The sequence below is a fragment of the Podarcis cretensis genome (genome assembly GCF_951804945.1).
Source record: "Podarcis cretensis genome assembly, chromosome: 5".
Taxonomy (NCBI): domain Eukaryota; kingdom Metazoa; phylum Chordata; class Lepidosauria; order Squamata; family Lacertidae; genus Podarcis; species Podarcis cretensis.
This window is the reverse complement of record NC_137174.1, coordinates 69,693,716-69,712,398: the sequence shown is the minus strand read 5'-3', so window position 1 is coordinate 69,712,398 and position 18,683 is coordinate 69,693,716. Positions and strand designations below refer to the sequence as shown.

The following is an 18,683-nucleotide window of genomic DNA, read 5'->3' as shown; positions in this document are numbered from 1 at the left end:
GCATCAAATTTGCAAAAAAGCCCTGTGAGTTTGCACTGACCAGAAGCAGAAGTGCAGGGCAGTGCTTCCTTCCATACTGCTATGCTTGTGTTGATGGCTGAGTGACCTGAGTTCTGGGTCCATTGGAGGATCCATGGGGATTTGAATCCAAAGCCACTAGTGCTTGTCACCTGAATCTCCCCATTTCAGGGTTTTCCACTTACTATCACCAGTGATAACTTTCCACCTGTTAGACTGCAGCTGTGATCTCTGCCATGGTGAAGCCCATCACCCCTCTTCCTCCTCTGCTGGTGGAGGCCAGCAGAGCAGCACCTAGTTGGCATCCCACACCCCACTTCTCCCCTGCAGTCAGCAATACAGGGCTAGGATTACACTGTGAAACTGATGTGATTTCATTTGGAGGTCGATAACAAGTCCTAGAGGTTTTCTGTTTTTTATACTGTACAAAATACACAAGTGAAATAGAAGAATAGACTTAATGCAGATAATTTGTTGCTTTGTTTCTGTAGAAGACAATAAATGTATGGAATGAGCAATGGAAAAAAATCATTAGATTGTAATGTCAAAAGTGGTGGAGGCATATGCCAAGAAACAGCTGTTCTGTGCATGAGTCACAGTGGCTGCACGCCCAGTTTTGGATGCACACTAAGACGCAGTGATCTGTTTCCTCTGAATTCACTCCAGCCACCTTTTGTACGAAATAAAGATTTGATTCTGGCAGGTCCAACTTTCAGCCCACTCTCACTTGGTTGCTGGGAAGCACTTTAGACGTCATGGATGTATTCAGACATGATAATATTATTCTAGGTAGTTTTTTTGCTTTGTGTGCAACATACTGCTTTTTCAGTACTGTATCATTTCCATTTTTGATACTGCTCTGCTTAAAGTTTCCATAATGCTAAATACTGTTTGCTTTTGTTCTGCTGTAAGCTGTTGCCATGTAGGTAAATAATTGTAGTTGTTTGGTAAGCAGAGGGAAGAAGGACCATTTGTATATCCTTAAAACAAAGTGTAGATTACAATAGTGGACTAATACAGCAGTCCCAGGCATCTTGTGTAAAAAAATCATTATGGCTGGTTTTAATGGAATTGTGTCTACAAAATAACACTGTAAAATCTTTTTTTGGTGTGTGTCTTGTTCCTCATTCAGAAATTGCAGCTGTATCTGATTCCTTCACAGCCATTCTCTTTGCTTCTTGATATTAAAACCCTGACTTTAGGGTTGGAATTCAGCCAAAGTTAATTTCTGGCTGGTTAGTACCTCATATAAATCACATTTATTGTGCAAAATAACAGACAATACAAACCACAGCAATATAAAAATGAAATAGGTTTCTGTCTTGATGATAGATCCTAGTATTGCAACCTCCACTCCTTACTAAAAGTTTCTGCTGAAATAGCATTTTTATTTTTACCTAGCCCTTTTCCATTTCATAAATATTTGGGGGTGCTGTTGTGCACAGTATTTTTTAATATTGTGGCCCATAAATTTGTGTCTGTAATATGAGTTCAGCATTAGAGCTGGAAGAAGCTTGAAGGCGAACGCTTCATTTTTCCTCACCCACCAGATGCTTTCCTTTTAAACTTGTCAATAAGAGATTATTCTGTAGAAGCCATCTTGCATTAATTTGCCAGGAAAGTGGGCAAAAGTAAGGTGCATCACATAAGATGGGACTAGTATTCTAATAAGTTTAATGCAATAGTTTGGTGTATAGCTCCTTAAGCTATAGAAAGGTGCAGGCAGCCTTGTGTATTTTGTGTCTCAGATTAGCCTCAGGAAATAACTTAACCTGTTTCTCTCTCTTTCTCAAAATGTGGCTGTGGACTTTACCCAATTTTCATGCTAGGCTTGTCCATTTGCTAATGTATTCTCAGGCTTATGAATGAACATAGCACACTTTTTCCAGTCATCAACCATGGACAAATACTTTTTTGTTTCATTTAAACATCCACTAAGTAGCTTTAACAGCTTCTCTCTGTTTGAATAAGCTTGTTTCTTAACATGTATAGCATACACCATTGATTATGGATTCCATTTTGTTCATTACATCACGTAAAACAACCACTTTATCAGGTCCTTGTGAAAGGCCACATGTTTGAGGAGCTAATGATGTTAACTTAATGTTCTGTTTCATGAAGACTTAGAGGCTGTTCATATAACAACCTCTGCTGATTGTGTGTGGGTTTTATTTTTGTTTTGTTATAACAAGCAAAATGTTACTACCATTCAAAAGTCAATGTACATCAGTTAAATTTTAGAGTATTACAGAAGTATTCCTTGGTGTGTGCTTAATTACTATTTGTACATTAAATATGTTTTAAGGGACTTCTTAGGTAATATAAAGGTAAAGGTAAAGGTACCCCTGCCCGTACGGGCCAGTTGTGTCTGACTCTGGGGTTGTGCGCCCATCTCACTTAAGAGGCCGGGGGCCAGCGCTGTCCGAATGGCACAAATTTGAAACAAAGCTGTTAAAATAATATATATATAATAAAGATTGTAGAAAATTCTCTCCTGCCCCCTTGTGGCAAGATTATCTATGTTGCAAAAAGTTGATTATATAAAAATTTTTTTGCAACAAATATATGTTTACTAAGGTAGTTTGTTATCTGCTTTAAACATTTAAAACTAAATATATATACTTGCCTATCAGGCACTTTAAAACATCTCAACAGGAAAATGAAGTGAAGCACTAGTTTTTGTGCTGGATCTGGTCCCCAGATGTTGTTGGACTACAACTCCCGAGTTGTAGTTCAGCAACATCTGGGGACCCACAGGTTGAGAAAGGAAGGGCTTGGGTGTGCTCTGTCTCAATTTTAAGTCCCTTTTTTAAAAAAAGTGGACCACTTTTTTAAAAAAAACACTGGATTTTTAAAAAATCCTAGCTCAAGTGTTAAAGAACCTTTTACTACTTAGCTCTAATTAGTTAATTAATTAAATTTGTATACTGGCCTTCATCTGAAGATCACAGGGTGGTTCACAAAATAAAAATACAAAATTGTATTCACCAGCTGTGTTAGCAAGTACACTGTGTGCTCCTACTACATGTAGCTGTTGCCTGGTCAACTTTCTTTGTCTTCAGTGACTGTGGAGAGAGAAACTGTGATAGTAGGTGATTCATAACACTTTTGAACATCCAAAACATTTTATTGCTTGTGTTAACTTGCAGCTGTAAGCAAGACCCCTTGTGGGTGTCTATTGTTTTGATTAGAAGAAAATTTTTTTCCTATCTTGCAGCTTTAAATGTGGCTGCATTTTGCATTTGATTTTTATTTGTAATGTTCCATTTGGCAATGTAAGATAGTTTCTAAATCTCTTTTATTTTTTGTAAATATAAAACTGTACTGAAACGACTTCATAATACAGTGGTACCTTGGTTGTCGAACTTAATCCATTCCAGGAGTCCTTTCGACTCCTGGAACCGTTCACAAACCAAGGCACGGCTTCCAATTGGCTGCAGAAGCTTCCTGCACTCAAGTGGAAGCTGCATCAGATATTTGGCTTCCAAAGAACTTTGAAAAACTGGACACTTCCGGGTTTTCAGTGTTCGGGAGCCAAAATGTATGAGTACCAACACATTCGAGAACCAAGGTACGACTGTATGGCAGCATCTCAGTACAGTGGTATCTCTGGTTACAAACACTCCTGTTTACGAACGCTTCAGGTTATGAGCCCTGCTAACCCAGAAGTAGCTGCTCCTGGTTGCGAATTTTGCCCCAGGATGCGAACGGAAATCACACGCAGCGGGAGGCCCCATTAGCGAAAGCGCACCTCAATATAAGAGTGGTTTCAGCTTAAGAATGGACCTCCGGAACGAATTAAGTTCGTAACCAGAGGTACCACTGTATTGCCCTTGCTTGGTGCTCTTGAAGGATCCAACAGAGGGTGAAACATACCAACTTGTCACAGTTCAGACCTAGCCATTTTGTAAGTCAGAACTTTTTAGGTCTGAGGGAAGGTGGTCATTGTCTTGTACTATTCTAAATGGTGTATTGTTTCCACCCCACCCACCCCTTAACAGCAGGTTCTAGTAATTCATATGATGCAGATTTAAGAGGAATTGGAAGTTCAGAGTGTGGTGAGAATGAGGATCTATGCTGGGGTCTTTCTGCAGAACATCTGAAAGAACTAGCACTGCTTTCTTTTATTGCTTTCAATGGTACATTTATATTTCAATGGAGAAAAAGACCTATCTGCTTGGCATGCACTTCCATGCAACTATCATCACTGTTACTAGTTTTACTACAAAGCTATATTGCATTGATCATATTTAACTTGTTTTCCTTTCAGAGCAATATATTTTGCTGCATACTCCAATTGCAAGGAAATGCTGAATAATATATTTGAGCCAGAATCTACCAAGGTACACATGACCTCAGCTGGAGTAGCAGGTAAGGATCTGTAACTTTGTGCTTAATTATGTGGAAAGCCTTTTAGTGTTAGCATGACTATGGTGAATGGGGAACTGCAGAAATACAGGAAATGGTTGGTTCGGGGTATAGCGGCAGAATGGCTGGGCAGACTATCTTCTGGTCTTAAATGCTGCTTATGAAAGTTTATGGCTTGAGAATGAATAGAGAATTTATGGTATATGAACAGACTTGCTTGCTGTCATTCCAGATAGCTAAGTCATGTGGACTTAATGTCAAATTTGCTAAGCAAATTTTATAGGAACTAAAGAAGCCAGCAATGAGACTTCTCCTTGCCCCTTCATTTTATTTTGAAACTCCTTTCTGTGTTAAGACAACCGCTCTGACTTTCTGTAATAATATACCAGCAGATTTTGGTCACCCTCCTATGCTTGAAATATTTAAAATTTGCTGCACTATTAGGTAATATGCCCCCCCCCCCCTTTTGATAAGGCGATAGAAAGCCAGTAAATATGTTTTTCCTGTTTTGGAGGTGAATAAGCCTCTTGGGGAAAGAGGGAAATAAAAATGCAATCCAGCACAATTCTTTGCAGTACTGCTGACTTCATGAGCTTTACTCCAGAGTCATTGTGCATGGTTTTACAGCCTTTAGGTGCAATGCTGTACCCTTTCCCCCAAGAGTAGCCCCACCTGAATCGGGGGGATTTACTGAATGTTTCAGTTCATGGCTTACATGTAGATTCTTTTTGTGTACTTCCTCTAGCATAACAGCCATGACGTGTTTTGTAGAGTTTTTTATTTCTGTTTCTTCAAAAGAGAAGAATGGGGCTAAAGTGGGACATAATAGTTCTTAATACTCTATGATACTTGCAGGGAATATGATAGCTTCTGCTGTGAATCTTCTCTATATAGCATACAAATATTTTTAGACATTTTTAGAGTGGCTCACAAATAGTTCTGATGAAAGAAAATTATAATGGCCCAATAATTCATCCAACCCTGTAGCATAGGGTTTCTCCCCAAGTGGGCACTGTGACCCAAATGTTCTTTTTTTAAAACTTAAAAATGTTAGATCTAAGAAATGAATAGAAAAGAAAACTGTGTTCTTAAGATAATTGTCTGGCATGCTTAGAACTGTACTTCTAATATAGTTTATCTCTTTTTACACTCCACCGAAGGAATCCATGGGGAATGAAATGGGTTTGGTGGGAGAGGGATAACTGTATTATTGGCTATTCTTTTGAAACTGCACCTCAATTAATTGCTTCAGAGGCTTTGTTAATATGAAAGACTATTCTGTTACCTGTGTTTTTTTTCCCTCCAGAGAAATTTCTAAAGAAATATTATTTCTCTTGACAAAAGAGCAGAGCAGAAGATAAGAAAATGAATTAGTAATCTTAAGATTATTTTTTAGTTTATGCAATGTATATTGCACACAAAAGGTTATTCAGAACTAACTTAAAGGTTCCTCATCTGTTTTTCGTAAGAGATGTGCATCTTTGCCCAGTTAAATAAAGATGTGAAAATCTGATTTGTTGGCAGGTTTCATATCTACATACATGTCCAGTAATAATTTCTGTATTGGTATTTGAATTTTTGCTATTTAAACCCTGGGTTTACGAAACTTAAATTTTGAATCTCTTGAGACACTTAGATTTTTCTGTTTATCATTTCAAAACCTGTCCCTATTTTATTCTGCTTTTAAAATGCGAAGCTGCCTCTTTTGCACTTCTGTGGCTTTGATCTTACCACTTGAAATTATTTTGCTCTTGTGCTCATGAAATACTGACGGAGCATTAACATTCAGCTTTGCAGTTATGCACCTAAACCACATGGTTGGTGAAAGAATGTCCCATGCAGATTGGCTCGGAAGGTAGCTATTTTTTTCCTCTTGAACTAGCATAGCTTTAGGATGCTAGAAATCCCATAGACTCCATTTTAAAACCTCCGCTAAAGATGCATAAAATACTGATTCATAGTGTTGGCTGTGTAGCCATATAACTAATATAAAGGGCCGCTAACTTAGCTTGTGAGAAAAAATGCTAACCTTGTCACTTTTCTAATTGCTTCTTAAAACTTCCATTGAATGCACTACATTATGCTATTAACAATTGTACCCACAAGGTCTGTTTTGGCTTAAAATTCAAAGTTGCTTAAACAATTAAGAACTATGAGGCTTTTTTCTGTCTTGGCTTCTCAAAAAAAATATTTTATTGAAACTTTGTTTATAGATGTTTTTATTGCTTTCATATCACTAGCAATTGTAAATATATATACCATTTTATTTGAGTCACTTGACACCAAAACAGTCTCAAAACTACACACTCAGAATATTGCTATACTCTGTTTTGGTTGTGAACTATTTTCTAAATTAGCTTTTATTTGAAACCTTGTAGACAGTATTCCTTTTTAAATTTCTAAAAAAAAAAACTTTCAAAGTCTGCAATGTTTAAAATTCATGCTATTCTGTACCTAGTCTTCATTGTACTTTTACTATCTAACGAAGGAGAAGCATTTTTGTCAGACATTTTTTCACAACCCTTATTGGAGTTGCTTATCATCCTTCATTCTGGAATGTATTCGGGGTTAAGTTAGACAAGTATACAGGGCCACTTGTATTCAGTGATAGAATTGCTGCAGAACCCAGGGGACCCTTAGCCAGCCAGACTGCCATCATGCTCCCATTCCACCCTCAATATGTTGCCTAATGAGTTCAGTCAACAAAACGCCTTATTTTTTAAGCTCCATTTGCTTTGCTGAATAGAAATAGCAAAAATAAACTGTAGTCTAAGAATGTAAAGAAAGCCTGATTGGATTTTTCCCCCTTTGCAAACTACAGTGGTGCCCCGCAAGACGAATGCCTCGCAAGACGAAAAACTCGCTAGATGAAAGAGTTTTCCGTCTTTTGAGGTGCTTCGCAAGACGAATTTCCCTATGGGCTTGCTTCGCAAGACGAAACGTCTTGCGAGTTCTTGCGAGTTTTTTCCCTCCCCCCCCCTTTCTAAGCCGCTAATAGCGCTAAGCCGCTAATAGCCGTGCTTCGCAAGACGAAAAAACCGCAAGACAAAGAGACTCGCGGAACGGATTAATTTCGTCTTGCAAGGCACCACTGTACAGGGAAATTAACAGAACTCCTCAAAGATATTTAGTTGCCTCAGTTACAAAAAAAGCTAGCTCCAAAATGAGTCTATCATCTCAGTCTAAAGCCTTGCATACACTCCAGTGTGCATACAGAATGTCAGGAAGCCAGCCAGCAATAAATCACAAGGAGTATGTGACGTTAACTATTAGCAGAAACAAAGCCTGCTCAGAGGAGCCAGGTCTAATTAGCACAGCAACTCTTCCTGGTAGATCTTGTCCCTATGAGGCAGTTGTGGGGACTGAAGATCCCCACCTTTCCGTAGCTGGTTAAGTCTCCTCCTTTCATGAGTCCTTCCCATGCAATCTGAGACTCCACCGACATGTCTGTCTCTGCTCTTCCCTCTGCATACCACTTTGGGTCCTGTGAGACCAGGGAGAAGGGAGCTTGTCACAGCAGGAGGGGAGACACCCTGGCTTCTTTGCCAGTCTGACTCATCTCTGTCCCTTGGTCTCCATCTGCTCCTGCTTCAGATTCTGGACTCCTCTCTGCTAGACTTCCTGCTCACTAAACCCTGTTACCTCTTCAGCTTCCAGCAGCACCTTCTCCTGGTCTTCACTCTCTTCTCCCTCTGACCACTCATCATCGTCCCACCTGGGCTCTGAGATGCCTTCTTCCTGGTGCCTCCCACCACTCCACTGTGTCCAGCCAGTCCATGACACATGATTCAGTTTAGTATAATATACCCTCTTGAATGTGTGGAAGCTGGGCATTTCATTCTACCTTGTCCTTTGAGGTGGTGTTGCGGTGAGGTAGTGCATTGTGAATTTCAGAGTTTCACACGTAATGGAGAGCAATGCTACTTTGGGTTAAAGAGCAGTGACACTTTCTTTTGTGATTTTGTTGACACTATACACCCAGCTGTTTGATGGAACAGTTGGAAGCTGTTGTGTTCTAAGGAGCATTCCTAGTCCATCAACTACAACATGCTCTGTAATCTTTGATAACTTCAGGGCCTTTACTATTAAATCATTTGCTGTTTTCATAGAACCAACTCATAGACAAAGTTTAAAAAGTTGTATGGAAGATGTTTTGTCCAGTTACGATTAGTCCTGCATTCCGTTATAGCCCATTTTGAGCCAAAGAGGGAAGATAATGGCTTAATTGAATTATATGATCTGTTCTAATTTTCCCTGTCTTCCCCTTGCTTTATACTTCCCAAAGACTCAAAATTAGCTTAATCTATAACTTCAAACATTTGTAAAATACGTACAAGTTATTCAGTTCAGGCATGTCTCAAATTTTAAATTAAACTGGTTTCAACCTGACATTAAGGCTTGTTTTTTCTGCCCATTGTGACAAGGTTAGCATTTTTATTTGACATGCGCACATACACACCCAGCACTTTGGGCTTTTAAAAATAAGTATAGGTAAGTATTTTGCAAGCTATTAAATGGTTAAACTGCTGCAGATGGCAGAAATTTCAGTACTCAGTGCATTTTGAAAAACTTTTTTAAAAAAATACCTGTGGCCTGTACTACCTTTTTTCCTTTTTTATTGTTCTAAACTTTTTTTAAAAAGTTAGATCTCACATTTACTAATTCACAAATCCTTCCATTGGGATTCAGTTTTGTCACATATGTCTGATGAGGTCACTGCTTGTTGTTATGATACAGAAAAGCCTGTGTCTATTTTAGGCATTTACTGTACATTTCTCCCGTGAAAAGAGTGAGATCGTGTCATCTCATGCTCCCCATCCGCAGGTCACTTCCTGCAGAAATATGGACTAACTTAAACCTCGTGAGTACTGAACTGAGCGTCTCTTGCAGCCTCTAGCGTAAGAACCACACCTTGGGTTTGTAACCACTCTTAAACAAACAATGTAAGGGGAATATTTTTATTTGAATTCCAGTTGTATACATTGTTTTAATACATCACCCAGCTATTCCTTCCAGTGCAGCCTGGGGAAAGGTGGAAAAACAGTTTTATGGACTACTGTTGCGTGTTTAGCCAAGTTGGTGAAATTACATTCCTTATTGACAATCCGTAGGATTCCTACCTTTAATTTATATATTTCTATTTTATTTAGGCAAAGTATTTCAGAACTGCCATTAAATAATAGTACAGTTAACTGTATGTGTCACCACACTCTTTCCTTTCTATTTAAATTTTGTTGGCATAATATGTATTCACATGCATTTATCAATACATTATCCCTTGCAAACAAAGACAATGCAGATGCATGCCTGGGATCTTAGCTGTTTTATTTTTAAGCTTGTTTTGCTCCAAAAATCTTGAGAGAGAGAGAGGGCGCTCCTTCTTTGGTTAGAGGTTCACTTGAATTGCTTTTAGAAATAAACAGCATACTGAAATAAGGCCTATAATTCCCCTTGCATACTAGGACTTCTGAGTAAAATATAAATATATACATAGGATTGCACTGAGCAACTTTTTGTTTTGTTTCATTTTGTTTTAATGGAGCCATATAAATGGCCTTAAATATTTTGCATTGAATTCCAGTATTTAAAGATAATAATTAACTAAAACATTATGCGTTTTCACAAACTAAAGGGCTTCTTCCATTCACATAAGGGACTCTGATGCAATGGAGGCTCCTACTGGAGGATGGAGAGTGTGAGAAGGTAATTTTTGCTGATTCTCCACCCTCTAGCACCACTCCCATGCTATTTGGGTAGTCTTCTACCCTCTGGAGCAGATGTTCAGGGAAAAGAAGGAATTGGCATAAAAAAATCACTTCACTTTCCTCTGATCATGAAAAATTTCGATCCAGCCCTATAGATATGCAGCTGGATGAAAGCTGAAGTCATATGTAGTCACTGTTCAAATGCATTTTGGCATGAGACATTCCTATGAGCAGCATTTGAACCCTCCTAATACCTTTTAAAATTTAGCCAAGTTTTAAATGTGATCTGATGGATTGATTCAACAACTGCCAAAAGAGTAATCCCTCTTTTGTAGCATGTGCATTTGTATTTGTGAACTTCCCCTCCAGCAGTTTTTTGTGTCCAAGCACCTTGGTGCTTTTAAATTTGGGATTGCAGTATTATAAAGCTGAACACTGCTTAAGTCTTAAAAGTAAAAACTGGGCACAATCTGCCCAATGCTAAAAACTCTTCTGAGTTGCATTATGTTGTTATTTCCTCAGTTGGAACAAGGGACATAAACATTGTCCAACATATGCAGTGTCTTGATTCTCTTCCTTTTTAAGCTTGTATAGGTTCCAAAGATGCTAAGTATAAGCATGTTTGCTTGCATTTATACCCAGGACTTGAAGTTGGGTTCATGGAATGTTGTACCCAGTCTCTTCTCTGCTTCTATTCCCCTTTAGATTACCAATTAGAAATACATTAATGCTACAGACCTTTATACACTTAACCTGGAAGTTAGCCGCCTTGTACTCAGTGGAGCTTGCTTCTTAGTAGACCTGTGTTTGCATGTGCTGTAAGCAGTAAACATCACTGGCAGGCAGACCATTTAGTTAACTCTCCATAAAACCATTTAATAGTGATTAATCTAGAGCAGCTAGGGCACAGTTCTTTTTGTGTCCTGTGTTATATCCCGTATGCATGGGCAATGTCTAAACCAATTCTCCAGATTTGTTGATTTGTTTGAACAATATGAAACCAAAAAAACCCTCCCACCATTAATGCCCTTACGCAGTATTTCTGTGGCTAAAAGCCAAATATGATGCCTGTGTTTAGGAAGAACAATGACTTGGGGGATGCAAACATTAAAAGGAGCTTAACATTAGCTAGGCATATTGCCATTTAGCCAAACAATATTAATTACCAGTTCTGCTTCTGTGCAAGTAATTAAAGTGTGCTTTTTGTGACATGAAGTAAGAGAAAGTTTTGTAACGTTAACTAAACCTTAAAACAGTTAAGATCCTTTGGCAGTTCTTTTTTTAACCTTTTCAGTCACTTTTGTGCAAAGTCCCCCCCCCATGTGAATGCCAATAGAGATTGTCCGGGGGGGGGGGGGGACTGCTTTGCAAACATTCCTTTTTGTGTAGTTCACTAGCAGGCTTTTCCATTCTGTTTTGAAATGTGCATGGGAGATGCACCACACAAGGTGCTCCTGAACACTCACTTCTGCAAGAGGAGAGCAGGATTTGCATGGTTAGAGGAATTGTCATTCCAGTTGAATAAATAGTAATAAATTGGGTACTTTGAGCACAACAAATTCCCAACCTCCCTTCTGCAGACATTTTACCTGATATGCAATGCATTTTATATTATAACTGTACAGTTCTCAAAAGCTGCCCTCCTGTACTGCTTTTCTATTCTTTATGGTAGTGTAGTGTAGGAGATATTATTTACAAGTTGCAAAACAATCACACTATTGGCTGTTAATCCCGTTTAGATTTTGAGTAGCTGCTTTCCTTTCACAACTCATTTTTGTATGTTTGTACAAGTATTCCTGGGACCAACCAAAAATCCTTGCTTTTACTGCTAGTGGAACTCACTGGCACAATTAATACAACATCCTGCTAAATTATACTGTATAAACTATACTGTGTTGATGTACAGTAACGTGTCTCTAAGCTGTACGACATTAAGTAGTTAACGTGTTTTTATGATCTGATTTGTTTATAAATTAAATTTGCAGAGAACATTTTAGACTCTTCTGGCATGCTTTAGTTTCACTGCAGTTTGCTTTTGTTTGGAGTGCATTTAAATTCAGTTAGCCTAGTCTCACTCTGGCTGTTTGAAAGGTGTCAAAAAGGGATTTGTATGAATAAATGGGCACAAATTGGGTTCTAGATGTACTTATGGCTAGTTACTAAGAAGAATAAAGAGGCTTTATTTTACTTTATTGAAATCTTGCAAAAACAAATATTGGCTACGTGGACTGGAAAAAAACAATAAAATGTCAAGATGCCTACTTTTGGTTTTTAACCATTAGCATAGCACAAGTCAGTTTGCATCAACTTGTATCTTTATTCATGTTTTAGCTTTGCTGTTTTACATTAAGTTTGCAAAACTAATCTTTCTTTTTAAATATTTATTTAGGTTTCACTGCAATCACCGCAACCAATCCAATTTGGCTAATAAAGACACGATTACAACTTGATGCAAGGTACTGAACTCTTTTAAAAAATGTAAATATTGTCCCCAATGCTGTTTGATATCTATATGCAGTTGCTGGGTGTGAGGTATCATCAGTACCTCTTATGATTTCTGTAACATCTGAATCAGTATAACCTGAAAACTGTTTCAGTAGATCTGGGTTAGTTTTAGATATCATTTCAGTGTTCATATGAAAGGTGTATGTTTTCTGTAGCTTGCAAGTACACTCATGAAATGAAATAATGAAATGGGAAACTTTACAAATATGGTGTGTGGTGTCTGCATCTGGCAAAATATAATAAAGCTCTTCTGAGTGTTGAATTTCTCCCCCCTCTTTCAGGAATCGTGGAGAAAAACGGATGAGCGCTTTTGAATGTGTGCGCAGGGTTTATCAGACAGATGGAATTAAAGGCTTTTACCGAGGAATGTCTGCGAGCTATGCAGGCATATCAGAAACTGTTATTCACTTTGTTATTTATGAGAGTATTAAGCGAAGACTTTTGGAGTATAAGTCTGCTTCTGCTATGGATGAGGAAGATGAAACTGTCAAAGAAGCATCTGACTTTGTTGGCATGATGATGGCTGCAGCTACTTCGAAAACTTGTGCTACATCCATAGCCTATCCACACGGTAAGGGAGGCTTTTCTTAAGCAAATCAGCAACCAAATATATTTTTTCCCTGGTACAAGAGATAAGTTACTTTTGTTTTGGTAAATATTTTGCTATTTTTAACAGAAGTTTCCCATTGCCCAATACATTTATCACATTTTGCCTTTGAGAACTGTGCACAAGTATTAGTATATTAATACCCTTTTTTTTTCTTTTTAGATACTGCTCTATTGTCTAATATGTTGCTTTTGAGTACTGTTTTGGCTAAAAATGTGTCCTACAACAGATGAAATAAGTAATGCATTGTAGAAGTAGGCAAGCGTTGTAATCCTTCCAAGATTGTGGAAAGCTGTCCTGAAGATAAAATGTTTTCTCCTTTTTTGATGCAGAGGTTGTACGAACAAGACTACGAGAAGAAGGAACAAAGTACAGGTCTTTTTTTCAGACACTGTCTTTGCTTGTGCGAGAAGAAGGCTATAACGCCCTATACCGTGGCCTAACAACGCATCTGATTAGACAGATTCCAAACACAGCTATAATGATGTCTACGTATGAAGTGGTAGTCTACTTACTGAATGGATAGCAATATTACCAGCTGTGTTCAGGAAGATGGAAGACCAAAAGCTTGCAGTGGACCATGAACTCTCAGTGTGGGTAGGTAGGAGTAAAATCTATCAAGAACATGCAGCTATGGACAAAATGGAAGGCTGGTAGGCAGTCATCCTGCCTCATCATATGGCATCTTTTGCAATGTGATGATCTGAAGCTGCTCCTAAAGGATTGCCTTTAAACTCCTCATATTTCAACGTTGCAATTTTCTCCTATTGTGTCAACTTTTCTAACGCTATGCAGTGAGCATCAGACACTTGGTTGTGAGCAAGGAGGGGCATAATAATATGTGTGTTCTCACTGGAAAGCGTACATCTCTTTTTCGACTCGTGTTCATTGCTGGTTTAAAATCCATTTTCTGTTACTGCACAGTAGCCAGTTTGAAGGGTATGCCTGTGTACATTTAAAGCAGATTCATAAATGCTTATCTCTTGAAACTCCACTTTTGCAGTCTGAAATAAAATGAAAGACGAAGATTCACTAAGCTTCCCGCTTTACTACCTCAGGGGATCTGACAGGGAACTTAGGTTTCTTACTACAGAAAAGGTGGCCTTTATTTGTCAAGGTGAAGATGGGGGACAGGCTGTTTTGTTTTGTATCAAGTTCCAGTTGCTTTAATATCAGACCTTGGGATTTCTAGTGTTGCAGTGGTATACTGTTTTAATTGCCCTGAGTATTTTCTACCGTGGAAATAGAGAAGAGCCTTAAGATCCACCTGAAATCAAATCGTCCTATCTTCAGTTTGTACAATTTGTGTCTATAAATCCCTTTGGAACTTAAAACACCTCTAAATGTATTAAGGATCACAGCATTGTGGAGCAAACCACCAGCAAAGAGAAATTGGCTTGGTGTGTTGGAAGGGCTTTTCGCATGCTGCTTTTAAATCCTTGAAAACCAACAAACAGTATGTGATTAAACAGCAGGATATCGGGTGCTTATGCAGCATTGTGCTCGCTTTAAACAAACTTAAGTTCATCTAGGGCTTTTACCTGAACTAACCTAATACTGTAGTAACTAGAATTCCAAACTCTACTAGATTTCAGTAACACATAGGGCACACTTCGGCCGTGTCCAAAATTGAGTGCTAAGATTGTGGCTTAGAATGAACCAGAGAAGATAATTGAATACCTTGGGGTTTAGGCATCACCTTTTGCTTTATTCCTTGCTTCCTCCTGAAGCACTTTGCAGAAAACCACATAAGTGGTTTTTCCCAATGTTTGGCTTTGAACATCTTAATGCTTCTTACACAGCATTCACTGCTACATTTTAAGAGCAGACATTTGCGTGATTCACATTATCTGTGAAAAGCAACATTGATAAAGCAGGCAATTTGAAATAATGCAGATAACCTGTTGGTTCTAACAATAAACACACCCTACATTTTTACCTTTTAACATACATCCTGTCATTACAATGTAGCTGTGTTAAATGGTAATGACACCGGGGAGAAGATTTGTAATTTAGAGCACAACCCTGCCCAAAGTCTAGTACTTTCAGAGTGCAGTCTGATGCTTTTCTGCTTGGGAATAATCCTTGTTGAGTTCAATAGGACTTCTTCCCAGTTAAGTCTTTATAGGATTGCACCCTAAAGCAGATAAATGTTGAGTGTGTTTATATCTCACTCACTTAAAGCAATTAAACATAAGTGCTTCCTCTTGGCAGTCCTGTACCCTAATCTTTGTAATGCTCAGCTCATGCAAAAGTTGTAAAAAAAAATGTGACATTTTATTCCTCTGTGAACTGTGCAGAAACAGGCATATCATGGCTTTATTTTGCTAGGCCAAATAATGCTGGAACTGTCAAATGTGTGCACAGTCCGAACAGCAGTTTCTTTTGGTTTCTGTGTCCTCTGGCCTGTGGCAGAAAGGTCTCAATGTAGGCTTGCAAACCGTTGGTCTGAATACTTGCTAGAGTCACTAATGAAGAACAGTGACCTGCCAGATTTTTTCAGTAGGGAGCAAACAAGTCTACTTCTTTTCCTTAATGTTGTAAGTGATCTCATTATAGCCATTATACGCACATTACCATAAACTTGGCAAATGTAGTCATATTCCTTTAGTGATTAATATGAAAACTTATTTAAAGGAACTGTTCTTCAATAACCTCTGTTTTAAGCTAGTTTCTTCCTGCATATAAATATTTGTAGATTTTGCTGCTGACATCCATGGGTAAGAAATGGCAAATGTGCTAAAGGACAACACAAAGGCCAAAGTGTGAAATGTTAAATTGTTTAATTATAAGCCTGAGGGAGGGGGGGAGTTTTTCTGTGTTTTTGGTTTTTCTAAAAGTCAACACTCAGGTGGATTCGGGCAGCCAAGAGTTCCCCCCATTGTGTAGTGATTGTGAGTGGAATTCCAACGGTAATAAATCGTCTAAACAAGTTTAGTGAACCATACTTGTTCTGAACAGTCAGATCTAGTTTACTATGAAATGTGACTTACCAAATCTGTCACAGGAATGGAAACCCTTTCAGAAGCTACTTCAATTACTTTGAAATTGCATGCGGTCACACAAAGTCAACTACATGAACCCACATTATCTGCTCCTTCAAAACAGACCACTCTATCCCTATATGACCACAATTACCCCTGGGTTTAATGGAGATGTTTTAGTGTCACCGTGGGAGCTTCACTTTCAATTATTACAAGTTCATGATTTTGCCTGATAATAAGAAATGTTGCCTTTCCAATTGGAAAGGTCTACATTTGTTGAATGTGGGTTGTAATAAGTTTACACTCCCCTCATATGTAATAAATTAATTACATATTACATTTATCGTATGTAATAAATTGGGAAGTGGTTATTTAATGAAGTGAACAATTTTCTCTAAACATATTTGCCATTGCCACTATACTTCACTTACTCCATGATCCTAATAGTAGCAAAATTTGAATCCGTAAGAAAGTAATTCTCTTTACTGAAGTTAGAGTCTCTAAGACAGTTGATGTTTCTTCCATTTAACCGTCTTAGAAATAACACTAGATTGCAGACTCTTGATATTAAAATCCTATCTTTTCAGCCTTCACATTTGGCTTCTAGCATTTCACAGGGTACTTCTTTCAATGCAGCTATTATTAAACCAATTATATGTTTTTAAACTGTTGATACCTCTGAACTGTTTCCCAAAAACTGTCCATAGCTTTCCTTGTATAATTATGACAAAAACATGGTTGAAATATTGTCAATGATTGGTGGGGTAGGAAATTAACACCATTTTAATTCAAGGAGAAATTGTTCCTGTCCTAATTGTGATTTGGCTATGTTAGTAAAATATATCTTTGATAAAGTGGAGTTCAACCACAATGCCTTGGAAAATCAATATTTGAACTACTTCAAACACCCAATTTACACGCTACAATTGAAAACTTGCTGTGAGGCTGTATGTATACAGTAGGCTTGACCAGAAGGTGGCACTATGGTACATGCCAATGCAGGAAGGATGCATCCTTGAAATAATATCTGGTGTGTCAAACTTTTGTGTTCTGCTCTTGAAAAATATTTGGTTGAGTGCCATACACATTGTGGGAATGAGCCATAACAGATGCTTTTAAACAAGTAAACCTGTACTTTCTAAATTTTTGTTCCTGTGTTTAAAATTCAACACAAAACAGCATTAAACCAAGGAATAAACATGCATATTGCACAGCTAGAATTGAAAGAGAACCTTCAAAGTCAGCTTTGGTGTATAATTTTTAAAATCATTATAAATAAACTTTGTTCTTGGATATACACAAATGGTTTGAATGGTTTGAATAAAGGTTTTTGATTTACACAACAAACAAGTAACACCCATGACTAATTTGTCATTATAAGGCACCAATGCAAAATACTATTTGGCTTAAAGTCTCTTTTATCAGAAAGGGATTTTCTGACAAGTGTCTTGGATTTTAATCCAGGGCTTGGAACTAGAGCCCTACTTTAGATGTGCCCAATTCATTTATTTGCTTCTTTCTTTTTTTTTGCAAGCTGTCTTGAAACTCTCCTTAGTGTGAAAAGTGGTTTGCCATATGACATTGGGAAGCTGCAACCTAAGAAACATAAAGCCAAACCTGCTTGGGCATATGGAGTTGTGTATCTTGTTTGTCTGAATCCCAGCCCAATGTTAGAATGCTCCACGCCTATACTCAAATCTCAGATGTTGAATTTGTTTGTTTGTTTTCCATTCTGTTTGTTTTTATCTTGATAGTTGTATTCTTTCTGATAGCAGTATTCTTAAAGAATGATGGAGACCCACAAATTGGAGACTCTCTTTATCAAGTTTCTTTTTACATTCTTGAAACAAGCAGAACACTGATGTGTGCCTATGTAAATGTATTACTCTCTTTTAAAAATGCTGTTCTGTTTCTGAAAAGACCTGAAGTTCTATACAATTTCAGTTTTATTTCAAAAAGTCTGCATACCCTGTATATGTGAACATACCGTGATGCCCTAGGAAACCATTGTTATTTACCAATATTCCAATATTCTGCTGCTCCTGTGGTTTGCTATAGTTCTTGCATACCATGTAGTTGGCTGTCAATGATGTGCTTTAAATACTTTTGTATTTATATTATATTGACAACTTTTTGTTTGGACTGCTCGAAATTTCAAAAATAAAATGTGTTTATTCAAATCCATTAGCCTTGCATGAGGTTTTTTTCTTTTCTTTTCCTTTTGTAATGGAATACTAGCCAAAAATACATCCTCCATGCCCTACTTTGCTGTTTATTTGCCTTATACAGACTGCTTACTGAGTTTCAGTTGGTGGGGGGATTCAGCAAAGGCTGAAACACTAAAGGGGGATTTTAGCTTAATGTTTTTGTACCTCCCTTATCTGGTCATAGAGCACCCAAAGCACCTTACACCAAAATAAAATAAAATAAGTCTCTCAATACAAAGAAAATACACATTTTATAAGAAGACAATTTAAAAGTGGTAGTCAAAAACGT

General features: G+C 37.8%; 1 protein-coding gene across 2 annotated transcripts in view; it reads left to right on the top strand.

Moving 5' to 3' along the window:
- SLC25A36 (solute carrier family 25 member 36) overlaps window positions 1–18,367 on the top strand; it is a 41,061-nt gene extending 22,694 nt beyond the window's left edge. For both annotated transcript variants that reach the window (XM_079975929.1, XM_079975930.1), the window contains exons 4-7: window positions 4,289–4,389; window positions 12,481–12,547; window positions 12,878–13,167; window positions 13,536–18,367. In XM_079975929.1, coding sequence (XP_079832055.1) covers window positions 4,289–4,389; window positions 12,481–12,547; window positions 12,878–13,167; window positions 13,536–13,729 — 652 coding nt within the window. In that variant the 3' untranslated portion in view covers window positions 13,730–18,367. The remainder of the gene's footprint in view (window positions 1–4,288; window positions 4,390–12,480; window positions 12,548–12,877; window positions 13,168–13,535) is intronic.
- The last annotated feature ends 316 nt before the right edge of the window (window positions 18,368–18,683 follow it).